Source organism: Tachyglossus aculeatus, chromosome X1, assembly GCF_015852505.1.
Source record: "Tachyglossus aculeatus isolate mTacAcu1 chromosome X1, mTacAcu1.pri, whole genome shotgun sequence".
NCBI lineage: Eukaryota > Metazoa > Chordata > Mammalia > Monotremata > Tachyglossidae > Tachyglossus > Tachyglossus aculeatus.
The window spans coordinates 91,591,219-91,618,231 of NC_052101.1; the positions used below are offsets into that span (position 1 = coordinate 91,591,219).

The 27,013-nt window shown below is 44.0% G+C and overlaps 1 protein-coding gene across 6 annotated transcripts in view; it reads right to left on the reverse strand.

Moving 5' to 3' along the window:
• Nucleotides 1-27,013, reverse strand: part of PFKFB4 (6-phosphofructo-2-kinase/fructose-2,6-biphosphatase 4) — a 142,461-nt gene that overhangs the window by 74,000 nt on the left and 41,448 nt on the right. For 3 of the 6 annotated variants that reach the window (XM_038740808.1, XM_038740806.1, XM_038740807.1), the window contains exons 1-2: nt 16,524-16,665; nt 405-521 (exon numbers count right to left, since the gene is read on the reverse strand). In XM_038740808.1, the coding sequence (XP_038596736.1) occupies nt 405-521; nt 16,524-16,620 (214 nt within the window). In that variant the 5' untranslated portion in view covers nt 16,621-16,665. Of the gene's footprint in view, nt 1-404; nt 522-16,523; nt 16,774-27,013 lie in introns of those variants that run through there. The other 3 variants (XM_038740812.1, XM_038740809.1, XM_038740810.1) reach the window with 3 other exon arrangements.

Genomic DNA, 27,013 nt, shown 5'->3' on the forward strand with positions numbered 1-27,013 from the left:
AAAAATCATTACAATTTGATTAACCAGCTTACTTGGTGATTCAGATTGGCCTCAGAGCTGGGCATTTTTGATTATTGAAACCTAAAGATCTGACTTTGGCTTAGCAAGAGTTTCAAGGAAGAAAAAAAAAAGTCACATCTACATGAAAGATCAAATTACTGCTCCTTAAAATATACACATTGTTCCTTCCTAGAATTGGGGTGGGAGAGAAGGGGTGACAGGAAGAACAGGAAACAAACAAGATAAAGGTTCATTAGCTCCACAGCACTAAAGAGCCAATGGCTGTGTTCAAAATCGATATGTCACTAAATCCTAAAGAATAAAGGCACGCCCACTCAAAAGGGGTAGCAAAAGCAAAATACCACCCAAAGAAATGTGCTTTTTTAAAAACCAAAATTTGTCACCTTTAGTGGGCACTCCAATCCAATTTAAATAGCGTGTTAATTTCTTGGAGATGTACGTTTTGCCACGAGCCGGAAGACCCACCATAACGATCAACGTAGGACAATTGGTCATACAGACTGAAAGAGACAAGAACATACATGCTTATTTTTAAAAGCACACGAGCATGCACTTTAAACAGGAAGGAACCTTGGTGAACTGGCTTTTTATCGGTACTTAAGTGCTTCTATGCGTCAAGCACTGTTCTAAGCGCTGGGGTAGATAAATGTTATTCAGGATGGACACAGTCCCTGTCCTACATGGGACTCACAGTCTAAGTAGTCATTAAACAGGATATGGAAGCCTTTGCCTAATCTTTGTTTTTCAAATTTGAATTTATGCAATATTCAGCTTTCAACTCAAGTACTATGCCACCTTGCTGGTTACGGTTTTTAACAGTATAATTCCAATGTTTGTCAAAAGAAATAAAATGCTCTTTGAAAAAATGTTTATTAGATGTGAGAAAACAAGTAAATTTATATGCAAACCAGCTTTTTTATGGTATTTGTTAAGTGCTTACTAGGTGCCAGGCATTGTACTAAGCACTAGGGTAGATATACTCTAATTAGGTTGGACATAGTCCCTGTCCCACACAGAGTTCACAATGTGAATCACCATTTTACAGATAAAGTAAACTGGGGCACAGAGAAGTTAAGTGATTTTCCCAAGATCACACAGCAGACATTTGATGGGGTTAGGACTCGAACCCAGGTTCTAACACAAAGAAATATATTATAAGACTGGGGTATACTGGGGGAGAGGAACCCTTCCTCTCAATTTTACACATATAATCCAGCACCATCATCAGGTTTGGTAATGACTTTTCCCACTCTACTCGGGGAGACCCCTAACCTCAAATTACTTTTATGCTTTTCCAGCCCCATTTCTTGGGTCAAGAATGATGAAATTAACGTGGCTACTTCGGTTTAGAAACTTGCATGTCCCTTACAGAAGCTTTGGTCTCTCCGTTCGCTAGCACCCAAGAAGTTGCCCTATCTGGGACCTGTGCTTAGCAACAATCCCTATTGCAGAACCTGAAGGGAAAATGACAAAATGGCTCTGATACAGATCTTCACAAATTATGCAACAAGAAAAGATATTTTGCCTTTCTGCATTTCAAAAACACTAGCCAACCCCTGTAAACCTCAACAGTGTTACAACTGTAGAGTAACTGAATCATTTGGGGGCCAGTATTGATTGTGAGTAGCCACAACTGAAAAACATCAAGAAACTGAAAAGAAAATTGCAACATGGAGACTGTCGACTTTTGGACAATTTGTCTCACCAATAACTGAACAGTGTTTGTGCTTGGAGCCCCCAAATTCTCTACTTTCAAAAACAAATCAAAGTTCCTTAATTGCATACCTCCAGAGGGTTTTTTTTTCTTTTTTTAATGGTATTTGTTAAGCACTTACTATGTGTCAGGCACCATAGTAAGCGCTGGGGTAGAAACAAGCTAATCAGGTTGGACACAGTCCATGTCCCACAATCTTAATCCCCATTTTCTAGATGAGGTAACAAAGAGAAGTAACTCGCCCAAGGTCACACAGAAGACATGTTGTGGAGCTGGGATTAGAACCCAGTACCTGTGACTCCCAGGCCAGTGCTCTATGAGCCAGACCACACTGCTTCCCATTTACCCTTGATCCCAAGCCAACTGAAATTCAGCACTTGGCACAGCAGTGCCTTGTTGCCACCCTCTCCAAGTGTTGGTCATAATAAAAACTGTGATATTTGTCTGGCACTTATTATATGCCAAGCACTGTACCAAGCGCTGGGTAGCTACCGGATAATCAGGTGGGACAGAGACCCTGATGTGGCTCACAGTCTAAAGAGGAGGGAGAACAGGTATTGAATCCCCACTTGCCAGGTTAGGAAACTGAGCCCAGAGAAGTTAACTGATTTAATAATAATAATAATAATCGTGGTATTTGTTATGTGCTTACTATGAGCCAGGCACTATACTAAATGCTGGGGTAGATACAAGATAATCGGGTCAGACACAGTCCCTGTCCCACATGGGGCTCACAGTCTTAATCCCCATTTTCCAGATGAGGGAACTGAGGCCCACAGAAGTGAAGTGATTAAGGTCACACAGCAGGTAAGTGGCAGAGCCAGGTTCAGACCCCAGGTCCTCTGGCCCCCAGACCCAAGCACTTTCCACAAGCTCCACTCCACCAACCCTGCTTCATTTGTTGCAGTTTTTAGAAGGGGTTGGTTTTCAGTCAGGGGCCACATGTCATTATGTGAGTGGCTCCCCTTCCAGGGTCCAAGGGGCTTATAACCACCAGCTTATACCCAAATTGAACATAAGAATAGACCGTAGTACAAAATGTAGTGATAGGCCCCTTTCCTTGAATTGACACCCAGCTGGCAAAGGCTTATTCATTCATTCAATAGTGTTTATTGAGCACTTACTGTAAGCAAAGCACTGTCCTAAGCATTTGGGAGAGTACAATATAACAATAAGCAGACATTCCCTGCACACAATGAGTTTACAGTCTAAAGGATGAGCTTACAGTTTAGAGGCTTATGAGAGAGTCAAGCCCATGTAACAGGCTGTGTGGGTGACAGTCTATGCTCACTGAGAAGTGCTTCAGGCTTGTTGGCTCTGATCCCAGGCAACCTAATGAAACAATGGAGTTTGCCCCACCCCAGGAGGGAAGCATCCTTTGCCTTTATTTTCCCCTTACTGCATGACCAACCTACTAAATTACATTTCCAGCTGAAGGCAGTAGGTCAATAGTCTTCCAAGGTAAATCTGCCACGTGGATTTCACCTGCAACCTTGGCCCTTCAATGCAGAAGAGCGATATGGGTGGGCCTGCATCTTGGGGAAGCCAAAGGTTGAATTCTCCCAGTAGCCTCTGATCCCATTCCAGGTAGTTTCCATGGAACTGTGATTTATCATTTACTTATGTGTATCTTAAACTTTCATCAGGTTACTCTAAGAAGGCAGCAGAGTCAATTGTGGAAGCTCACTGGGTGTAAGCAGGTTTGTAGACAAAAAAAAAAAAAAAAAAGGTCAACCACACTGATTTAGACCCCACTGAAGAAAACAAAACAATTTAAGAAGTGTCCTCCCTTTTCAAGACAATACAGTAAGGGGCGTGGAGCCTCTTTTTCCTTAGCATAATTTCAGCCTACAGCAAACCCAACATTTCCAAGGGTTTTCAGGAGAGTCTGGATACCAAACCATGTTTAAAGCTCACTAGAAAGGAATACTGTAAAGATTCTTGGCTAAATTATTCAGGGAGCAATAATATTGGAGAAGCAGTATAGCCTAGTGGAAACAGCACAGGACTGGGAGTCCAAAGGACCTGGGTTCGAATCCCTTCTCTGCCACTTGTCTATGTGACCTTGGGCTTAACTTTTTGGTGCTTCAATTACCTCATTTGGAAAATGGACATTAAAACCGTGAGCCCTATGTGGGACAGGGACTGTGTCCAACCTGATTAGCTTGTATCTACCCTAGCACTTAATAAAGTGCCTAGCACATAATAAGCACTTAAATACCATTAAAGGGCGGGGGGAGGAGTTCTATGACACAGGGATTGAGGTGAAATTATAAGAGCCATTGATTTAATGTGATTTCATGGGTTATGGGGTAAATGGTTGAAAGACATCACCATAATGGACATTTTTTTTATATGAATTCCTACATTCCTGTTGTGGGCACTGCTGGCAAAAACGCTTTACACCTTTGCCTCTCATTGCCATTTTACTGTATTAAATACTGAAAAGTTGCACAAATGCAAAAAAAAAAAAAACCACCCCAAAAACAACAGGAAAAAAAACACCGAGACTACTGTACAATACTGTTCAGTAAGGCTGAGGCAGAGGTTGGGGCCTTATCCAAAAACACAAAAATGCATAAAATTTCTTTTACACCAAATCTACAGTACCTGTGCCAACTTGTGAATCATGTTAGAGCCAGACTCATGTTGTCAGAATAACATTCCTTAATTTTTCCACCATGTTAAATGCAAGTCGTGTAGGGAAATCCATGTTTTTGAGACAAATTCCTATATTACTATTGTGTTCACTGTTTTAGATTATAATTCAATGCAATCAATGGTATTTAATGAGCACTTACTATGTGCAGAGCACTGTACTAGGCGGTTGGGAGAGTACAATACATGATGCAAAGTAGTTCAACTCATTTTCCCCCTCCTATACCCAACACGAGTCCCCGTTACTGGTCCAATGAGAGCCCAGGGTTCTAGTCCCTGTCCCAGATAAGGCTCACAGTCTTAATCCCCATTTCATAGATGAGGTAACTGAGGTACAGAGAAGTGAAGTGACTTGCCCAAGGTCACACAGCAGACAAGTGGCAGAGCAGGATTAGAACCCAGGTCCTTCTGCCATCAGTGGTAGAGGTTTCTGGCCGAAGAACTGCCTGGGGGGTTTGGTGGGGTAGACAAGCTCAGCAGGAATCCCAAAAAACAGCTGGCTGGTGTGAGTGGCAAAGACCACAGCAGCCACAAAGGCAAATCCCTACTGGATTATGGTGCTTCATCACGGCATCGGCCCTATCCTACAGTCACTTCTGCCATAAATGGGTTCTGTTGCAAAACAGGCAAAAGCCCGTTGCATCCCAGGCCTTGGTGATAATAATAATTATTATGGTATTTGTTAAGCAATTACTATGTGCCAGGCACTGTACCAAGAGCTGGGATAGATACCAGAATATTGGGTTGGACCCAATCCCTGTCCCATTTGGGGCTCACGATCTCAATCCCCATTATATAGATGAGGTAACTGAAGCCCAGAGAAGTGAAGTGACTTGCCCAAGGTCACACAGCAGACGAGTGGCCAAGCTGGGATTAGAACTCTCGACCTTCTGATTCCCAGGCCCGTCCTCTATTCACTTGGCCATGCTGCTTCTCATAACTGGGAACACCACTGGCAGGGGTGAAAGAGGGAAAGCGGTGCCAGGCAAACCACAATAGTGATATCATCGCTTCCTCTGCCCAAATTCTCAATTCCTCAATCTCAGGACTGCACCTCACCCATCCTTGATGGGAGACTCTGTTATCATCAGAATATTATCCAGCTGGCTAGACGTATTACAGATCTTCTCCCAGTGAGTTTATTTTGCCTAATCTTTACCACCTTATTCTTTATTCTACTCTGGTCTTGCACCACTAAATTGCTACTGTTTCTGTCTACCCTCGGTTTCTCTGGACCTTCCTGAAGCTGCCATTTAGGCCTGCTGCCAGATGCTCACCCTCTTTCCCAATCCATTAATCCAATGTCAAAATACCCCTCTCCCAGAAAAACTTTCAGGATGAAAGACTTAAGGGGGGAAAATTGTGAAAGTGAGCACTGATCAGCTAATCTGGCATTTTTAATCTATTAACTGTGTTCCCACCCCAGACTCTAAGGGCCAGTCAGAAATTTCTTAACAGGCACTAAAAAGTCAAGAAATAATTAACACTGACTAGAATTCCTCCTGTTTTTTTAAATCTTTATCACCATCTGTCTCCCCCTCTAGACTATAAGCAGGTAACGTGCCTACCAAATCTGTTGTATTATACTCTTCCCAGCACTTAGTATGTCCAAAACAGAACTCATCTTCCCACCCAAACCCTGTCTCCCCCTGCCCCCACCAACTTTCCCATCACTGTAGACAGCACCACAGTCCCCCCATCTCAGAAGCCCATAATCGTCAAATCATCTCTTACAACCCACATATTCAATCTATCACCAAGTCTTGTCAGTTCAACCTTCACAACATGGTTAAAATCCGCTCTTTCCTCTCCACCCTAACTGCTACTACGCTATCGAAGCACTTATCCCACTCCCCCTTGACTACTGCCTCGCCCTCCTTGCTGACCTGACTCCTGTCTCTCCCCATTCCAGTCTGTACTTCACTCTGCTTCCTGGATCACTTAACTACAAAACCATTCAGCCATGTTTCCCACTCCTCCAGTGGTTGCCCATCCACCTCCAAACAGAAACTCCTTACCATTAGCTTTAAAGCACTCGATCATCTTGCCCCCCACATCTTACCTCACTGCTTTTCTACTACAACCCAGTGGCACACTGTTCCTCTAATGCCAATTTACTCACTCTACCTCCATTTTGTCTATCTCATCACCAATCCCTCGCCCACATCCTGGAACTCCCTTAATACAGTGCTCTGCACACAGTAAGCGCTCAATAAATACAACTGAATGAATGAACTCCCTCCCCCATCACTGGACAAACCATCACTCTCCTCACCTTCAAAGCCTTATTAAAATCACATCTCCTCCAAAAGACCTTTGCCAACTAAGCCCTCATTTCCCTATTCCCTCTCCCTTCCGAGTCACCCTTGCATTTGGATTTGAACCTTTGATTCACCCCATGCACAGCCCTTATGTACATAGCCATCATTTACTTTAAAGTCTTTTTCCCCCCCGCTAGGCTGTGAGCTCCTTGTGGGCAGAGAACATGCCTACCAGCTTTGTTATACTGAATGCTCCCAAGCGCTTAGTACAATGGTCTGCACACAGTAAGTGCTCAATAATCATGATCGATACACTGCTCCGTACGACACATACCACTGTTCAATTGATTAGGAGTTGGAAAGAGCAAATTAGAATTAGACTCCATTTTCCTATCCAAATGCTTAGATGGTAGTTACTCTTTGGGTGAGTGAAAGCGAGGTAGTGGAAGAGGAGGTATGTAATATGGCCTTAAAGGACGAACTACATTCTATTTACTAAAATCTCGGTTGGGGTTGGGGGGAGGAAATCACCGTCACCCCCACCTCTCCTTGACTTCTATATTAACACAGCAGACATTGATTTTACCTAAAAAAGTGAATAATGTAAATCAATAAAAATGATTTAAATCCCACAGGGAACCTTGCTATTCCCCCATTGGTCAAGTCTTTTGCTTTTAGGCTGAGTGATGGATGATAATCCTTGGAAGAAGGCAAAGAACATAATTGAAGAATATTTTGTTTGAAACATTCCAGCGTAATCATTCTTTTATCTCTCTCTCATCCTAGACTACCAAAATCCTGCTTTCAAACTTCTATCAATACCCTTCACACCAATACATCACAACCGGACTGCTCAGAAGAGCTAATTCTGAAGAGAGTGCAATATTCCAAGAAGTGATGAATCCTTTGCAAACAGGAGTCCCATGGAAAAATTTACAATTTTTTTAGCTCATTTCCAAAAACAGCAGTGTAAGAGTTACCAAGGCTCAAAAGAGGTTAGAGCACAGAGTACAAATGTATTTTAAAAATCTAAACCCGACCAGGTTTCAGTAATCTTCTGAACGCTAGATTAAAACTTCATCTATGTCAAAATGAAATAATCTGTAGCTCTCTAAGGTCTAGTTACTTCCACTGCCCCCACCATCACCAGCCTGCCAGGTGATGAGGGAAGTACACAGAAACATATCCAGAGTCCCTCCCAGAAAGGCCTAACCTAATGTGGCCACAGGTCATCTAGTCCAAGGCCACGTCACCTCGCTAAAGGTTGGCTTAAATCCTGCTAATGGGGTGGGCTGAGACCCACAGACCCAGCTCAGGCCCATCAAGGCATTATCCCAAATATTAATCATAATAGCTCGTACTTGTTAAGCCCTAATACTTCACGCAGCTGCCCTGATCATCTTTGTGCAGAAACGGTCTGGGCATGTTACTCCCCCCATCAAAAATCTCCAGTGGCTACCAGTCAACCTACGCATCAGGTAAAAACTTCTCACTCTCAGCTTCAAGGCTCTCCATCACCTCGCCCCCTCCTACCTCACCTCCCTTCTTTCCTTCTATAGCCCAGCCCACACCCTCCGCTCCTCTGCCGCTAACCTCCTCACTGTGCCTCGCTCTCACCTGTCCCGCTGCCGACCCCTGGTCCATGTCCTCCCCCGGCCTGGAATGCCCTCCCTCCACACATCCACCAAGCTAGCTCTCTTCCACCCTTCAAAGCCCTACTGAGAGCTCACCTCCTCCGGGAGGCCTTCCCAGACTGAGCCCCCTCCTTCCTCTCCCCCTCCCCATCCTCCCCGCCCTACCTCCTTCCCCTCCCCACAGCACCTGTATATATGTTTGTACAGATTTATTACTCTATTTTACTTGTACATATTTACTATTCTATTTATTTTATTTTGTTAATATGTTTTGTTTTGTTGTCTGTCTCCCCCTTCTAGACTGTGAGCCCATTGTTGGGTAGGGACTGTCTCTATATGTTGCCAACTTGTACTTCCCAAGCGCTTAGTACAGTGTTCTGCACACAGTAAGCACTCAAATACGATTGAATGAATGAATGAACTATGTGCTAGGCACTGTACTAAGCACCGGGGTGGATACAAGCAAATAAGGTTGGACAGCATCCCTGTCCCACGTGGCACTCAATCTCAATCTCCATTTTACAGATGAGGAAACTGAGGCTCAGACAAGTGAAGTGACTTGCCCACGGTCACACAGCAGAGACGTGACAGAGCCAGAATTAGAACTCATGACCATCTGACTCCCAGGCCCATGCTCTACCCCTGTGCCATGCTGCTGTTACACATGGACATGCAGCAAATGATGATACACACAACCCCACAGCACCTGTATATATGTTTGTACATATTTATTACTCTATTTTACTTGTACATATTTACTAGTCTATTTTATTTTGTTAATATGTTTGTTTTGTTGTCTGTCTCCCCCTTCTAGACTGTGAGCCGCTGTTGGGTAGGGACTGTCTCTATATGTTGCCAACTTGTACTTCCCAAGCGCTTAGTACAGTGCTCTGCACACAGTAAGCGCTCAAAAAATACAATTGAATGAATGAATGAAAATGTTAGGTCTCTGCCCCAGGGTTATCCCCAACCTTCATAGCATTTGACTCAAACTTGGGAAAAGACACAAGGTATTCCCATACAGCTGTAGAACTCTTCGAAACAAAATACTATCTATACTAAAATACTAAATACTATCTCCAACTGCTTTCCTCATTACAGGTCAACAGCTGTTCAAAAAACTGTATCAGGGCCCCAACTACCCCATATAAACATGAAATGCTGGCAAGCTCAAATCTGGATGATTTAAAACTTGACATGCTAGAAATTGAACTCTCATTCCTGAGGCACCCTTGCTTGGTTCACAGCCTTATGGGGGTAATGTACTAGATGTTGTCCTTTCCACACCACTGTTGAAGTTTCCCTCCTTTACAATTTCTTTATAATCAAACCAGTGTGCTCAGCTATAATGAGTTGCAGCTGGAAGCTCAAGCCAGAGGAAATAGCTCGATGTATTGCAGTACGTACAATTTGTTCTATGAAGCTGTCCAATAAGGTGTCTGCAGACCAATAAGCAAAACCTTTTCATTATTATGGGGAGTGGGGTGAAAAAAAATTGAGGTTTTGTCAGCAGACTTGATCAGGGATGCCACTTTCCACAAGAAAGAAAGGAGTCCTTTATTACAAGGGCTAAAAAGGTTACTCCTGATTAATGGATTCTGCCAGAGCAATATTAAATGAGAATCCCAGTGCTAAATTTTGTCCGTCAGAGACGTTTTAATCAACTAGAATCCTGAGATCATTCCCCATCTCAATTTACAGATGACTAAATGTCAAACTAATTTTTAAGATTCGCAAAACTCTCCTGTAGTCATTCTAACCTGGGTACTGTAGTTATTTTTCACACCTACATTTGGTGGTTAACCCTGTTCTGAAAAGTCTCAAGTTCTGGGACGGCAGGCCCAGGACTTGAGATGTCGATCCACACACAGATATACTGAACCTTCTTCTGTTTCTCAGGCAACTTAGCTTGAATTTTCCAATAGCCAAGGTTGTTCTCTCTCAGGCATGTTTCAACATAAAGATTGTGAAAATGTCATTAATGATAATAATGGCATTTGTTAAGCCTTCACTATGTGCCAAGCACCACAGTAAATAAAAGGTTATCAGGTTGGAAATAGTCCCTGTCTCACTTGGGGCTCACAGTCTAGGTGAAAGTAGGATTTAATCCCCATTTTATAGCTGAAGAAACTGAGGCACAGAGAAGTCCAAGGCCACATGGCAGATGAGTGGCAGAGCTGGGATTAGAACCCAGGGCTTCTGGCTCCCAGTCCCATGCTCTTTCCACTAGGCCACACTGCTTCTCGTGAAGCCAACTCTGCAAAACACAGCTAACAGGAGCTTGCACACACTTGGTAAGTCTGTTAAACTGTACTGTACCTATTTTAACAGTACTGTATTGAAGACCATGCCAAAAAAAAACTCAGCTTTTACCCGGGACCCAAATGCCCTGAAGGTTACTCATCTCCTTCTGCATCTTTACCATTGGCCTCAAGACTTCGCTTCAGCTCTCTTCATTTCACACATCTGCTGCCTTCACCGGTGACTCCCCAGCCAGCACGTACTCCTCATTCATCATCCCAAGCCCACCTTTTCTAACTGTGCCTCCCTCTCAACTCTCCCACTTCCAGACCCTAGCTCCTGCAGCTCCCCCAGCTTCAACTCTCTTCTCTCCCACATCTTCAAAGCCCCAGCCCTTGGGTACTTGAGGCCTATCCTGAGCAAGTTCTAATCCTGGGCTCTGCCACTTGTCTGATGCGTGACCTTGGGCAAATCACAACTTTTCTGTGCCTCAGTTACTTCATCTGTAAAATGGGGATTGAGAACATAAGCCCCATGAGGGACATGGACTGTAACCAGCTTATCTTGTATTCAGCCCAGTGCTTAGTACAGTGTCTGGCATGTTTTAGGCAGGGAATGTGTCTGTTTATTGTTCTCTCTCAAGTGCTTAGTACAGTGCTCTGCACACAGTAAGCACTCAAATACGACTGATGGGCTGAAGTGCTTAAATTCCATTTAAAAAAATTAATGTATGCATTTTGTTATTTATATATTCAACATGTACATTCAAATATATGCTTGGCTGTTTTATCCTGATGGATTTGTATGGCTTCCTCCAGCCTTTACTACGCAGAATCCTTGTCTGTCTCCTCCCATTAGATTGTTAACTCCTTGAGGGCACGGAGCATGAGCTTTGCTTCTATTGTACCCTCCAAGTGCTTAGTACAGTGTCTAGGACTCGGCAGGCGCTCAAATGCCATTGATCGATCGGCAAATGAAAAATGATCTCCCTCCTCAGAAGCCCTTGAAGCCTCTTTGAAGCACTTTTCTTATCCATTATGAATTACACTGCAGTTGAAAATCCCAAATGCTAGCCCATCATTTCCTTCTTTCCAGATGAGAGCTGCTACATAGCAAACTTACTATGGAAAGGGATTTGTGGAAAAATGACAACAGATTAAGAGATGATGGGGAGAAAGAAAAAACACCCACAGAGTAGTGTGGTTAGTGCACAGACTTGGGAGCCAGAAGAACCTAGGTTCTAATCCCATTTCACTTGTCAGTTGTGTGACCTTGGGTAAGTCAGTTCATTGTGTTTCCTTTACCTCATCTACAAAATGGGAATTGAGACTAAGCCCCATGTGGGAGATGGACTGTGTCCAAACTGATTAGCTTGCAATGTACCCCAGCTCTTAGTACAGTGCCTGTCATATAGTAAGCACTTAAATACCATAATAAAGGTTAAGAATCCATATTACAGAAATTGGAAGCCACACATATCCATAGAGACAAAATGGAAATTACACTAATGAAAGTGTGCACATCTCTTTGGTCTTACCTTTTGACTTCTAGAATAACTTGTCCAGCTAGGGGGGCATTGAGAATTCTGATTACTTTCTATTGCTCCTTGAAGCCAAGTTAAAGCAATTTACTTAAAAACAACAAACTACAGAATGCTCTGTTTCATCTCTGTATTGTTTTTCATGTTATTTATAGAACTTTATATCATATGCTGCTCCTGGAAAAGGCCAATCCTAATTGCTAAGAAAATCCAATTTTGCCTCCTCACCCTTATCCATTATAAAACACTAAAGGTCACTTTGTTCTCAGGAGATAATCAGAAGATTGAAGGTTTAAAACACTGTTTTCAGGAAGCCAGTCACTCCACTATGCTGCACTGAGGACTATTCCAGGAAACCAGGTTCCACCAGGGGCCCAGAATGCCCTGAAGACTAAAGACTTCGAGATAGGAAAAAAAAAATAACCCGCAAAAAACCACACACAACAATTAAACAAGCACCAAAACTGTACCCTACCTACAATAAAACTTTTTCATAACCTCTATCCAAGTCCCTGGGATTGTCAAATGCTGAACTCGGTTCACAAAAAGCAAGTTTTTATCAGTATTAGGTAGAGTCATTGGAAATTTTATGTGTGCTTAGCTACTCAAAAGCCATTTGCAACAGCCCAGAAATTAGAGATTTAAAAAGCTAAATTGCAAAATTCGATTTTGGATAAACTTTTGGCTTTGGACTATTCATTCCCTTAATGCTCTGCAGTATTTTAATCAACATTTATAATAAGATTTCCAACATAGGTGCCAACAACTTCAATTCAGTCTACTTCTAAGGCACCTGACAACTCAAGATATTTGAAGACATCTGCGTATCCTTGCTAGACTCCACAAGCCTTTACATTAGTTGGATCCTAAACATCATGCCCGTTGCTGGAGATCTAATAGAGTCAACAAATTTAGATTGGCATCCTTTTAAAAGATGAACAGTGGTGAAAACAGGGAAGAGAAAATGGTTTAAAGAGGTGTTTTCAAATCAACAGTGATCAATAGCTTTAAAAGTTGATTTACTAATAATGCCAAGTCACCCCACAAATCCCCCTTTAACTCTTCCCAGCTGTCTCATTCCTCCTGTCATTGGAGTGCAATGTGGAAAAAAGAGCGAGCCAGGGCAGGTGGTGCCGAGCAAATCAACACTTTGATCACTTATTATTAAGCATCCTGGTAATGTTCCCATAAGCAGCGGTCCATACAAGAACATGAAAAATGCCTCTACAGGCTCAGACCAATAGCCCAAGTTGCTGCCTCCCACAGCAGCAACAGGAAACTTGGAGGAATCATGCAATGGTTGTCATTTTTTCAGTACAAAGTTCAGTAACATCGATTTTTTTTAATTAGCATTACACCATTTTGGGGCTTCATTTTTCACACTGTCAGTTGTACTTAATCTGAGAGCAGCACCACTGAGCAGCCTCCCTTAAATGTTTCTCTTCCTACGGGATCGCAACATGGAAAAATCAAGGGGAAAAGCCATTTTACCACTGATTTCATGGGAAAGACACATTCACAGATTTTATAAATCTTGTGTGAAACTCATCTGTGTGTCTTAACCCTACTTATGTACTGCTGTGATAGCAGCATGGCACAGTGGATAGAGCACAGGTCTGGGAGTCAAGGTCATGGGTTCTAATCCCAGCTCCACCACATGCCTGCTCGGTGGCCTTGGGTAAGTCACTTCACTTCTCTGGGCCTCAATTACCTCATCTGTAAAATGGGGATTGAGAGTGGGAGCCCCATGTGGACAGGGACTGTGAACAACCCAATTTGCTTGTATCCACCCCAGCGCATTGAACAGTGCCTGGCACACTGTAAGTGCTTAACAAATACCACAATTATTATCCTCTGAGCTAGAAGTATGTGAGAAGCTTGCAGCCTGGAAGAAACAGCAGATGAAGAGGGTGCATGAAGTAGATACCAGGTGCAAATGAAGAAGCCAAAAGATTTGATATTGGATAGGAACAAGGTAGGGAGGAGGATTTGGCATTCCCAGAACCCAAGAAATCCTGTTGAGATTTGGATTAGCTAGTCTCCATTTGCGTAGGAGGAATTTGCAACCTCACTGCCAAATACTGCAAGATATTAAATGGCCTCTGAAATAGCAAGGCAGGGAGAGGAAAGGAAAGCAGGAACCCCATTTCACCATGGGACCAAAGCTGAAATTTTCTGAAACAGAAAAAAAAGAGCTAAACTCATTACGCTAATTTTTAAGGAGTCAATGCTAGCAAGAGAAACTAGAGAAGGAATGGGTTGATTTTTTTTTGCTAAAATACCAGACAATATTAAAAAGAAGGGGAAACAGCTCACAACGGAGACACTAATCAATATAAACTAGCTTTTGGACTACATTCAGCTTTTTATATTGCTCAAGAGGAAAATGTGGAAGCCACATAACCTAGTAAAAAGAATCCAGGCCTGGGAGTCAGAGGATCTAGGTTCTAATACTGGCTACACCACTTGGCTGCTGGGTGACCTTGATAAAGTCACTTCACTTCTCTGGGCCTCAGTTCACTCATCTGTATAATGGGGATTCAATCCTACTTCCTCCTACTTAGACTGTAAGCCCCATATGTGGCAGACACTGTGTCTAACCTGGTTATCTTGTACCTACTCCAGCACTTAGTATATAGTAAGCGCCTAACAAATACTATAATTGCTATTTCTGAAAAACAAGCAGGTCAGAAAACTGAAAAGTTAAAAACGGTACTCATTACTCGCATCCCAAAATGTAAAGGGCTCTAATAACTGATAACAAAACAAATACTTAGAGGAAGCAAATATTCAAATAATTCATGAGCAAGCTCATGCATGGATCTAGAGAGCAAACCAGTCCAGATAAAAACCAATAGTTTTGAATAGTATCAGATAAAATCTATTTTAACAGATGCTAGTAAGGAATTCTGAAAGCATTTGATACGGACACCACTGAAAATTTTCCTTGCAAAACTACAGTAATTCAAATTGGCTTGCATTGGCACAATTGCTTCAAAGGCAGGATTGGCTGAAAAGAGCTGGGAGGAGTAGAAGAGCACTTCAGATGGGAGAATTAGATCATCCCTGAGGGGGGTACCATGAAGTTTACTAAATCTAGTCCTTTATTCACTTAAATCAGTAACTACTGAAAAAAAATGTGTTTGTGATATTCAAGAGACAAGCTAGTAAAAAGTATTTAAGGTTCAGAAAAACAGAAAAAAACAAGGACAAATTTATGCTGAATACTGACACTGAAACCTATCAATTTATGGATTAATCTTCCAGTAGGTAATACTGAGATTTCCCAGTTCCACACCCTCCTCATCATCTCCTATTTAGCTGGTTTTTATAAACTGTAGTAGAGATCATCAAGTTCACCCTATCGCAGCCATCTCACGTCGACCAATGTTCTTCATTGTGTATCTGCTGAGGGCTGAATACCTGACTTAAGCACTTCGAAGATAAAGCATACCAAATGTAAAGATCGAGATTTGCGTCTCAAGTTACCAGTAGTCAAAATCTAGATTGGAGATACCAGAAGGTTGGGAAATGTTCTGGTAGGGGGACTAAAGGTTAAAAGAGCTTTCCTTCTTCTGTTTGTTCTTAGAAATACTGAAATTTGGTTTTTGTTTTTTTTTTTTCCTCTGGGTCAAGAGTCCTCTGCCATTTGATCATCATCATCATCAATCGTATTTATTGAGCGCTTACTATGTGCAGAGCACTGTACTAAGCGCTTGGGAAGTACAAATTGGCAACATATAGAGACAGTCCCTACCCAACAGTGGGCTCACAGTCTAAAAGGGGGGAGACAGAGAACAAAACCAAACATACTAACAAAATAAAATAAATTGATGAAATAAATTTGATGAAACCCAAAGTAATCCCTTTCCAAAACCCAGTGTCTGAAACCTTCAGAAGGGTTGTCAGGAGCACACCCCAAACTCTCCCTCACTCTCTCTTTCTCTCCCACTTTTCATATCGTTCCTATCGCAGATCACTATTCCTGGCTAGATCACTCAAAGGAGAAAATGGAGACGTTTACCGATCTCCATTTCTGAGTATGTGCCCCCGCCTTCCCCCCATCCCTGGCTCCTCTCCCACTCCTTTCCCTCCCCACTCCGCAGTCATCCTAGCCACATATCGCTGCCCTCTCTTTCCCCAAACCCCGCAGTGACCACGTAGCCCCTTTCCCTCTCCGGTTCAGATGTCATCAACCTCTTTGAGTCTACCGCGGATGCGCGCCCAGACACACAGACTGGTGTGTCCCTCGTCCATCCGTCCGTCCTCCTGCCCGCTTCCTTCCTGCCACGACTCCGGCTCGCTGCCCCCGGCCGCCCGTTTCCCTCCCACCTTTCACCGCCTCTCCCCGCCCCCCGGCTGCGAGACCCCCCAGCCCTCCTTAACGCACTACCTCCAACCCAAGCCTGTCTCCCCCTCCCGCTTCTCTCCATCTCTGGCCCGGCCCGGCTCACCGCCGCGCTGACAGGCGTGCTGGGCGGGCCGCCCGTTGCTGTAAGGCATCCAGATCTTCTTCAGCGGGTTCTGGGTCAGCTCCCGCGGGGAGGCCATCCTGCCGTAGTGGGGGGGGGGGGGGGGGGGGGGGGGGGGGGGGAGGGGAAAGGAAAGGGAAAGGGAAAGGAAAGGGGAAGGGGAAGGGAAAGGGAAAGGGAAGGGAAAGGGAAACGGGTACGGGAGACCGAGGGGCTCCGCGCGGGAATTGCGAGCACAACGCACTCCGCAGCAGCGCCGCCTCCTCGAGCCGGAGCTGGAACCGCAACCGCCCCCTGGGCGGGGCCTCGAAGACTCCGCCCCTCGAGAGGCTGTCCCGGGGGAGCGGCGAGGCCTCTCGGTGCCCGCCGTTCCGATCGCTCGATCGATCCATCGGTGGCATTTATTGAACGCTTACCCTGTGCCCAGCACTGTACTACGAATAATAATAATGATGGTATTTGTTAAGCGCTTCCTACGTGCCAAGCACTGTTCTAAGCACTGGGGTACGTCGTACAAGCTAAATCAGGCTGGACCCACTCTATGTCCCACATGAGGCTCACAGTCTTAATCCCCATTTTGCAGATGAGGTAACTGAGGCCCAGAGAAGGGAAGTGACTCGCCCAAGGTCCCACAGCAGGCATGTGGCAGAGGCTGGATTTGAACCCAGGTCCTTCTGACTCCCAGGTCCGGGCTCTACCCACTAAGAAACGCTGATTGGGACGGTATTCATTCATTCATCCGTATTTATTGAGCGCCTACTGTGTGCAGAGCACTGTACTAAGTGCTTGGAAAGTGCAATTCAGCAATAGAGAGACAATCCTTGCCCACACCAGGTTTACAGTCTAGAAGGGGGGAGACAGATATCAAAACAAGTAAACAGGCATCAATATAAATAAGTAGAATTATAGATATATACATATATACATAGGAGCTGTGGCACGGGGAGAAGGGGGAGAAGAGCAAAGGCATCAAGGCGAGGTGACGCTAGGAAGGTAGGCGAGCTGAGAAAAAGGGGGCTTAGTGTGGGAAGGCCTCTTGGAGGAGGTAAGCCTTCAGGAGGGCTTTGAAGGAGGGGGGAGTGATTGCTTGGCTAACTTGAGAAGGGAGGGCATTCCAGGCCAGAGATAGCACATGGGTCAGGGGTCGATGGCGGGACAGGTTAAAACGAGGCACCGTGAGAAGGTTAGCACCAGAGGAGTGGAATGTGCGGGCTGGGATGTAGAAGGAGAGAAGGGAGGTGAGGTAAGAAGGGGCAAGGTGATGGACAGCTTTGAAGCCAATAGTGAGGAGTTTTTGTTGGATAACGAGGTTGATAGGCAACCACTGGAGATTTTTGAGGAGGGGGTGACATGCCCAGATTGTGTAGAAAGATAACCCAGGCGGCAGAGTGAAGTATGGACTGAAGTGGGGAGAGATAGGAGGTTGGGACATCAGAAAGGAGGCTGATGCAGTAATCCAGTCAGGATAGGATGAGTGACTATACTGAGTGACAGCGGTTTGGATGGAGAGGAAAGGGAGGATATCTTGGTGATGTTGTGAAGGTGAGATCGGCAGGTTTTGGTGACCGATTGGATATGTAGGGTGAATGAGAGAGCAGAGTCAAGGATGATGCCAAGGTTGCAGGCTTTGTGAGACGGGAAGGCTGGTTGTGCCGTCCACAGTGACGGGAAAGTTAGGGAGAGGACAGGGTTTGGGAGTTAAGATAAGGAATTCTGTCTTGGACATGTTGAGTTTTAGTTGGTGGGAGGACAACCAAGTAGAGATGTCCTGAAGGCAGGAGGAGATGCGAGCTGGGAGGGAGGGAGGGAGAGAGAACAGGGGAGAGTACCAGACAACAGAGTTGGTAGACATGTTTCCTGCCCCCAGCAAGCTTCTAGTGTAGAGCTAGCTTTCAGCCGGACAACAATAATTCCATCAACTACATCACACCCTCCCGCGGAGTTGGGGCAACCTGCTCATGGGGGAGGAGGTGGGGAGAGAGAGAGGGATGAAAGTGGCAGGGAGGAATTGGCTCCTGCAGGTCCAATGGGCCCAAGGCATAGTCGGTGCCTAATGAGACTCACCAGCTAAATGCCTACTTGACCTGAGTGGGGATCAATCTGATTCCGGGTGTCCCCAGAATGACTATATAAACTGATTTAGAGCAGTGGTCCTCAAACTTTGTGGTCTAAGGACCACTTCAGCAGAACACCCACCCCCCCCAAAAAGGGTCCACCTGGGGGGAGAGTGGTCTCTACCCTTTCCATTTAGGGTGACCATTTGTCCAGTTTTATCCTAGGCAGTCTGGTTTTCAGCTGCTCTCTTCCCTATCCAGCACTAGGGTGGTGCTGACAAACAGCTGCATGGTATTTTTTAATGCCATCAAGGGGCCAGCTCCATCAGAAGTAGGGTGGCCATCTCCTCCGAGACCTCTATTTTTACAATGGGAGAGAAGCAACTACTCTATATAGTTTTTAAAAAAGGGCCTGAGACACCCGAAAGGACATTGGTGCCAGAAACAGTCATGACAGAGTGACCACCTGAAAATGTGTGGCCAATGGGAGAGCGTCTCACGAACTCTCAGGAATGGAACATGCCCATTGGATGCTGGAAATAGCCTATATTGGATAAGACCCCACATTTCGTGGTGAGACCCACCCTCCCCTGCCACACCTCCAACCCTACTACAAATAAGGTTCCCTTTGTGTCTTCAGCACAGTTACCCCAGTGGCGCATCTGGGCAGATCCCCAAATTCAGACAGAGGGGAGCTATCGTTCTTGCATGGCAATGAGCCAATTGAGAGACACACATAAGTGGGAAAAACTGATCCCACACAGAACAGTCTTGTCTCCAGCAGCCCAACCTAGCCTTTTCTAGCCCTACTATGCTAAACTGTGACTAAAAGTACTGGTAACCAAGACAAACCTCCTTTCATTAGCTGGAAAACTGGGCACACATGCCGTGCATGAGCATAATAGTACAACGCCAACCACACTTTGCATTTTGAAAGTGTTTTTCTTTCAAAAGTTCAATGGTAGTATCCATCTCAATAGGCTGTTAGCCCAGTGTGGAACAGGGCCTATGTCCAACCTGATTATTTTGTATCTAACCCAGCACTTGGTACCGTGCTTAGCAAATAAGTGCTTAACAAATGCCACAATTAATAATATTGCTATTATTATTATTTATTAATTATTATTATTATTATGAGGGGGAGTGAATTAAGATACATTTCAGCACCATACCACTAAATTTAAGTGAAAAGATCAGTTTGGTTGACTACTCATAAAATGATGACAGCCATTCCACAGATAAATTTCAGTCTTTAATAGCTCTTAGAACACCCCCTCCTAAACAGTTCTCAGTGATTACACCTGTTTAAGAACTGCAGTTGCATTGCCAGTTTGGGGGCTAGCAGTGCTTCTGCTGTCTCAACAAATTAGTGATTATACTGTTAAGCTGCAGAACTCTCCAGGGAGGAGAATTGCTCTCTTGTCTCCAATTGAGCACTGCACAGAAAAGACACAGGGGAATTATCAAGCGCCAAAATATTTACTATACCTACTCCTACAAATGAGCCCCAGTCTCTATTTTGAAAGAGCGATCAAAATGTAAAATATATATATATATATATATAAAATATATATATATCTCCCAGAATTTATGGAAGATTATTTTACATTTAATGTGATTTTTGCAAAAACAAGGATTACATTAACAATTTGAGCCTCTCATTTTTACCAAAAACCGAGATTTCTTAAAGCCATCCATTCTTGTATTAACATCTTTTATTTTAGCCAAAGACAAAAATTAGTGCCCAATTGTTTTTCCTTTCCACTGCAGTCTTCCTAGTCTACCCTGCCCCTCAGTCCTCAAAAATAGAACATGGCCTTTTTTCTTGATTTATGGTTCTCAAATATTTTAATTCCTTATTTGCATTTCTTATTGAACAGCTTGCAAATAGTTATTTCAAAAGATGAGTAAAAAATAAGAAAAAAGTACAGGCTGTTACTTTAGCAGGTCCAAGGATTTAAGGACTTTTTTTGTAGTAGATTTCTCTACACTTTCACTGACAGCAGAAATTCTCATTCTACATGAATGTTACTCACAAACTGTCTTCATATTTTTTGGTTGAAATGGCTAAATTACTTTTTTGGATGGTAACCCATTGGAGACAAAACTTTAAATGACACCATTTTAAATATACCTTCTGACCTTAAATAATAATTATAATTGTGATATTTGTTAAGAAGTTACTATGTGTAAGCACCACTAATTACTGAGGTAGATAAAATAATCAGGTTGGACATACCCCCTATCTTACATGGGGCTCACAGCCTAAGTAGAGGACAGGTATCAAATTCCCATTTTGCAGATGTGGGAACTGAGGCACAGAGAAGGTGGGTGACGCCCAAAGTCACAAAGAAGGGAAGTGGTGGAGCGGGGATTAGAACCCAGGTCCTCTGACTCCCATGCCCGTGCTCTTTCCATTAGGGCACACTGCTTCTCATCACAATAGTACTGAACTTCAGAAACATAAGAGACTCCCCAAAAGTTTTGCAAAAATTGGGGGCATTCCTCCACCGACAGGACTCAGATACTGGAGATTTGTAGGTTAGCATTCTTCACGGATTCCATCAGGAAAGTCCCAAGGGATTTCAGCACCTGTGAAACAGGCAGATTACACATCTTGCTCAATACCAGGCAAGGAGGGTGTGAAAGATATTTTGTGCTATGTCCTACCCACCCACATGCTCCTTTAATGCAGCACATGTGCAGCTGAATGCTGCACATGTGCCTTTCAGTATATTGCTACCCGGTTGAGCTGTGGCACTCCCAGCATTAGGGATCCCCACGCCTGGTGCCTTGGATACACCCTCTGCCCTTTTACATCCTCAAGGGACAATTACATCGTTGTTGCTCAAGAAAAATAACTCCCAACTACTTTGTACCTGCTCTAACTTGGTGGGAATTGCAATCCCTTCTACTTTTAAAGGAGTTCTTTCTTCTAACACTATATTGGATTAGCCAAGGACCAAGTGATTTATCAGACAATACCAGGTTTTCTTTTGCATTACATAGTCAAAGAACTCTACTATTCAAGCCCTAAATCTCACACATTCCCAACCCAGCCTTGGCAGGGCCGAAGCGAGCCTGGGTCAAGTCCAAAACTGATTGGAATTAAGCCCAAGTCTAGAATCAATCATCAGTATTGATTGAGCGCTTACTCTATGTAGAACACTGTACTAAGTGCTTGGGAGAGTACGATATAACAATTGGTAGAAGTTCCCTGCCCACAACGAGCTTACAGTCTAGTGGGGAAGACAGAAATTGATATCAATAAATGAATTACAGAGATGAACAAGTGCTGTGGAGCTGAAGGCGGGTGAATATCAAGTGCTCAAAGAGTCCAGATCCAAGTGCATAGGCAATGTGGAAGGGACAGGGAGTCAGGAAAAAGAGGACTTAGTCGAGATAGGCCTCTTGGAGGAGATATGACCTTAATAATGGCCTGGTGTATATGGAGGGGGAAGAAGTTCCAGGAAAGAGGAAGGCCATGGGAAAGAGGTTGGTGGTGAGACAGATGAGACCGAGGTACAGTGAGCAAGCTGGTACTAGAGGAGCGAAATGTGCGGGCTGGGCTGTAGCAGGAGCTTGGTGAGGTACAGTAGGAGGGGGCAAGCTGATGGAGTGCTTTAAACCCAATGGTAAGGGGGCCAACCACTGGAGGGTCTTGAGGAGTGGGGAAAACATGGACTGAATTTTTTTTATTATTATTATTATTTTTAGAAAAATGGTCCAGGCAGCAGAGTGAAGTATGGACTGGAGTGGAGAGACAGGAAGCAAGGAGGTCAGTGAGGAGCCTGATGCAGTAGTCAAAGTGGAATAGGATAAGTGCTTGAATCAGCTTAGTAGCAGTCTGGATGGAGAGGAAAGTGCTGATTTTATTCATTCATTTAATCATATTTATTGAGCACGGAGCACGGTACTAAGCACTTGGAAAGTACAATACAGCAATAAGGAGACACACTCCCTATCCACAATGGGTTTACAGACTAGAGCATGGGATTATTAGCAATGTTGTGAAGCTAGAATTGACAGGATTTGGTGACAGACTGAATAGATAGGTTGTATGAGAGATGAGTCAAGGATAAAGCCATTATGGGCTTTTGAGATAGGAAGGATAGTCATATTGCCTACAGTGATGGGGAGGACAGCATTTGGTTGGGAAGATGAGACGTTCTGCATGGCCTAGTGGGAAGAATACGGGCTTGGGAATCAGTGGACGTGGGTTCTAATCCCTGCTCCACCACTTGTCTGCTGTGTGACCTTGGGCAAGCCACTTAACTTTTCTGTGCCTCAGTTACCTCATCTGTAAAATAGGGATTAAGACTGTGAGCCCCACATGGGACAACCTGATTACCTTGTATTTACCCCAGTGCTTAGAACAGTGCTTGGCACATAGTAAGCGCTTAAATACCATAATTATTATAATTATTATTATTTAGTTTGAGGCATCAGCGGGACATCCAGGTAGAAAAGTCCTGAAGGCAGGAAGAAGTAAGAGAAGGCAGGAGGAAGTGAGAGACTGCAGAGGAGAGAGGTCAAAGCTGGAGAAGTAAACTTGGGAATCATCCACATAAAAATGACAGTTGAAGCTCTGGGAGCAAATAATAATAATAATAATGGTATTTGTTAAGCGCTATGTGCAAAGCACTGTTCTAAGCGCTGGGGTAAATACAAGGTAATCAGGTTGTCTCACGTGGGGCTCACAGTCAATACCCATTTTACAGATGAAGTTACTGAGGCACAGAGAAGTTAAGTGACTTGTTCAAAATCACACAGCTGATAAGTGGCAGAGCCGGGATTAAATGAGTTCTCCAAGGGAGTGGGTGTAGAATAGAAGGGGACCAAGGACTGAGCCTTGAGGACCTTCCACAGTTAGATGGTGGGAGGCAGAGGAGAAGCCTGCAAAAGCCACTGAGTAGGAGAAGGAGGAGCTGAGAGGTCTGAGAGGATTAGGAAGGAATAGAGGCTGTCGGATTTGACAAACAGAAGGTCACTGGTGACCTTAGAGAAGCAGTTTCTGTGGAGTGAAGAGGACAGAAACCAGATTGGAGGGGATCAAGGAGATAATTAGAGGAGAAAAAGTGGGGACAGCAAGTGTAGACAATTCTTTCAAGGAATTTGGAAAGGGATAGTAGGAGGGAAAGGGGTGATAACTGGAGGGAATGTGGGATCAAGGGAGTTTTTTTTTTGGATGGGGAGACATGGGCGTGTTTGGAAGTAGTGGGGAAAAGTCATTGGAAAGTGAATGGTTAAAGATGGCAAGGAAGGAGGGAAGAAGGGGGGGGCGAGTGTTCTGATAAGGTGTGAAGGGATGGGGTTGGAGATCCAGTTGGAGGAGGTAGATTTTGAAAGGGGGCGAGAGCTCTCTTCTTGAGATACTGCTGGGGATATTGGAGGAGTCCAGGAGGACACAAGAGGAGGGAGGGGCTGGAGAGGAGCAGGGGAGATTTTAGGGGGATCAGGTGCCTGATGGTTCCAATTTTCTCAGTAAAGCATGTGGCCAAGTCATTAAGGGAAAGAGATGGGGGACAAGAGGTTTGGGAGGGCATTCAAGGTCAGAAACAGCTGGCGGGGGATGATGGGCAAGGGAGCCATTTAGAATGAAAAAATATTGTGGGCAGAGGAGAGGGCAGAATTAAGCAGGGGAGGATTAATCTATTACTAGAAATGACTCAGGTCTTGGGCTGGGGGAGAAGGGAGAGGAAGAGGGAAAAGAGAGGGAGATGGATCTACTCATGGCTGCAGCTATGACTTCAGTGACTTCAAACTAATCCATGAGGAGCTTTCCCAGGTATTACTACAGTGCTCCACATGCAGTGAGCCTCGGTAGATAGGACTAGTACTTGACTAACATTTTTTAAAAAAACAACAAGGGTGTGAAGCAGGCCAAACAAGCAAATGTTATTCGCAAAATCTCACACCGACTGGTTGAGGGAGCACAGCCACTAACACTTGAAAGTAGTAGGTTGGAGACAAAGGGAGACACAACAGGTGGGAAGCAGGAAGTTGTGTAAACCACAGATATCGGTATATTCAAGAGGGGTTTTCCCCATATTAACAGCTGAGAGGTCCATAATGGGTTATTAACATAGGAGATAGATGTCAAGAAGGGTGATTATCATGCTTTCAAGTCATCATTTGACCAAGAACACTGGACCAGACAGAAAAATCGGTTAAAAGAAAAGAAAGTGTCACTCAGATAGTGAGTTGAAACTATCTTGATGTGTCATTGATGTGAAGTACCAGTCTTTTCAGACAGGAAAGAACTTCTTATATGCCTCCCTGAAGATTCCAAAATCTGTTTTGCATGAAAATTTTAAAAATCACATGACCACTGGTCTCCTCAAAATATTCACCACGAGAAGCAGGGTGGTCTAATGGAAAGAGGCTTGGGAGTGAGAAGACCTGGGTTCTAATCCCAGCTCTGCCACTAACCTGCTGTGTGACAACTTCTCTGTGCCTCAGTCCCCTCATCTGCAAAATGGGAATTCTCCCTCCTACTTAGGCTATGAACTCCATGTGGGACAGGAGCCATATCTGACTTGACTATCTTGCATCTACATTCAGTGCTAAGTACAGTGCTTAGCACATAGTAAGCACTTATATTCCACAATTATTAATTATTATTATTATTATTTCAAAGGGAAGGGCTCTGCTTGGTCAGGTGGCAGCTATCATGGGGAAATGGTATGGGAAGGGGAGTTAGGCGACTGCCACTCTAGCCCCAGCTTTGTCACTGGCTTGCTTGGTGATCTTGGGAAAGTCATAACCTTTCTATGCCTCAGTTTCCTCATGAGGAAAAGATACCTCCTCTACCTCCCTCTAACCCAGCCCCTAGCACAATGCTTTGGCACACTGAGCATTTAATAAATAATCACTATTATTGCTTATTCCTTTGCACCTCCTCCGATTCATTCATTCATTCAATCGTATTTACTGAGCGCTTACTGTGTGCAGAGCACTGTACTAAGCGCTTGGGAAGTACAAGTTGGCAACATATAGAGATGGTCCTCAGTTGTATTTATTGAGCACTTACTGTGTACAGAGCACTGCACTAAGCACTTGGGAAATACAAATCAGCAACTAATATAGAGATGGTCCCTATCCAACAACGGGTTGACACCTTCCACATGCTGGATACCCTATCAAACATACAGATGCCATGGTGTTTGCCTCTGAGCCCTTAGCCCTCTCTTTTCGGTCTTTTCCACTACACCTTGAACCCTTTCATTTCACTTTTCAACCAGAAGATTTTCCCCTAGCCTCTTTCTCCAAACCTTAGTGTGCTGGTCAATGACTTCAGCCTACTATAAGGAAGTCAAGGCAATAGCTGCTTCTAAAACAGCTTCTTCTGACTAAATCATTCAAATACTTTTACAGTGTGTAACCAAATATCCAGATCTTCTGGCACAACAACAGATCTAGCTATCCAAAGATTTACATTAAAGATAAAATCCTAAAATGCAAAGATAAAAGGAAAAAAATAGTTAACTTGTTAGTGGGGGTGGAGAGGGTGTCACTGTTCCCAGAACTTCAAAAGGGTAACATAAACAGAGTTCTCTCATTATAAGGAGAGCAGGGTTCTGTCAGTCAGGCTGGTTTGTGATAGCCATAGGGTCTGAAAATAATTAACCATGTCTTCTGTTATTCTTTACAATAACCACTCTATCAATCAATAATAGTATTTACTGAGCACCTGTGTGCAGAGCACTGTACTAAAAGTTTATTAGAATCTAACAGAAGACATGATCCTTGTCCTCATGGAGCTTACACTCTAGTTGGGGAGACAGACAGTTTCCTACTCTTCTTATTTACTCCTCTGAAAAGATTTAACAAACTGTCAGTAAGTAGCATCAAAAACAAGGGGCACAGATGTGCATTCCACAGTTTAACTTTTTTTGTCATGTAGGGTCACCAGTGAGTAAGCTTTGTTCCCAATCTAGGCCCAGTACAAACTAGTATAAGCCTTTAATAAACTATTTATCGTGGCTTAGTGGAAAGAGCACAGGCTTGGGAGTCAGAGGTCGTGGGTTCTAATCTCCCCTCTGCCACCTGTCAGCTTTGTGACTTTGGGCAAGTCACTTAACTTCTCTGTGCCTCAGTTACCTCATCTGTAAAATGGGGATTGAGGCTGTGAGCCCCACGTGGGACAACCCAATTACCTTGTATCTACCCTAGTGCTTAGAACAGTGCTCAGCACAGAGTGAGCACTTAAATACCACCATGATCTACTTGTTCTGCTGTCTGTCTCGCCCTTCTAAACTGCGAGCCCATTGTTGGGTAGGGACTTTCTCTATATGTTGCCGAACTGTACTTTCCAAGCGCTTAATGCAGTGCTCTGCACACAGTAAGCGCTCAATAAATACGATTGAATGAATGAATGAATGAATATCTAAAATACGCCACGAGAAGCAGCGTGGC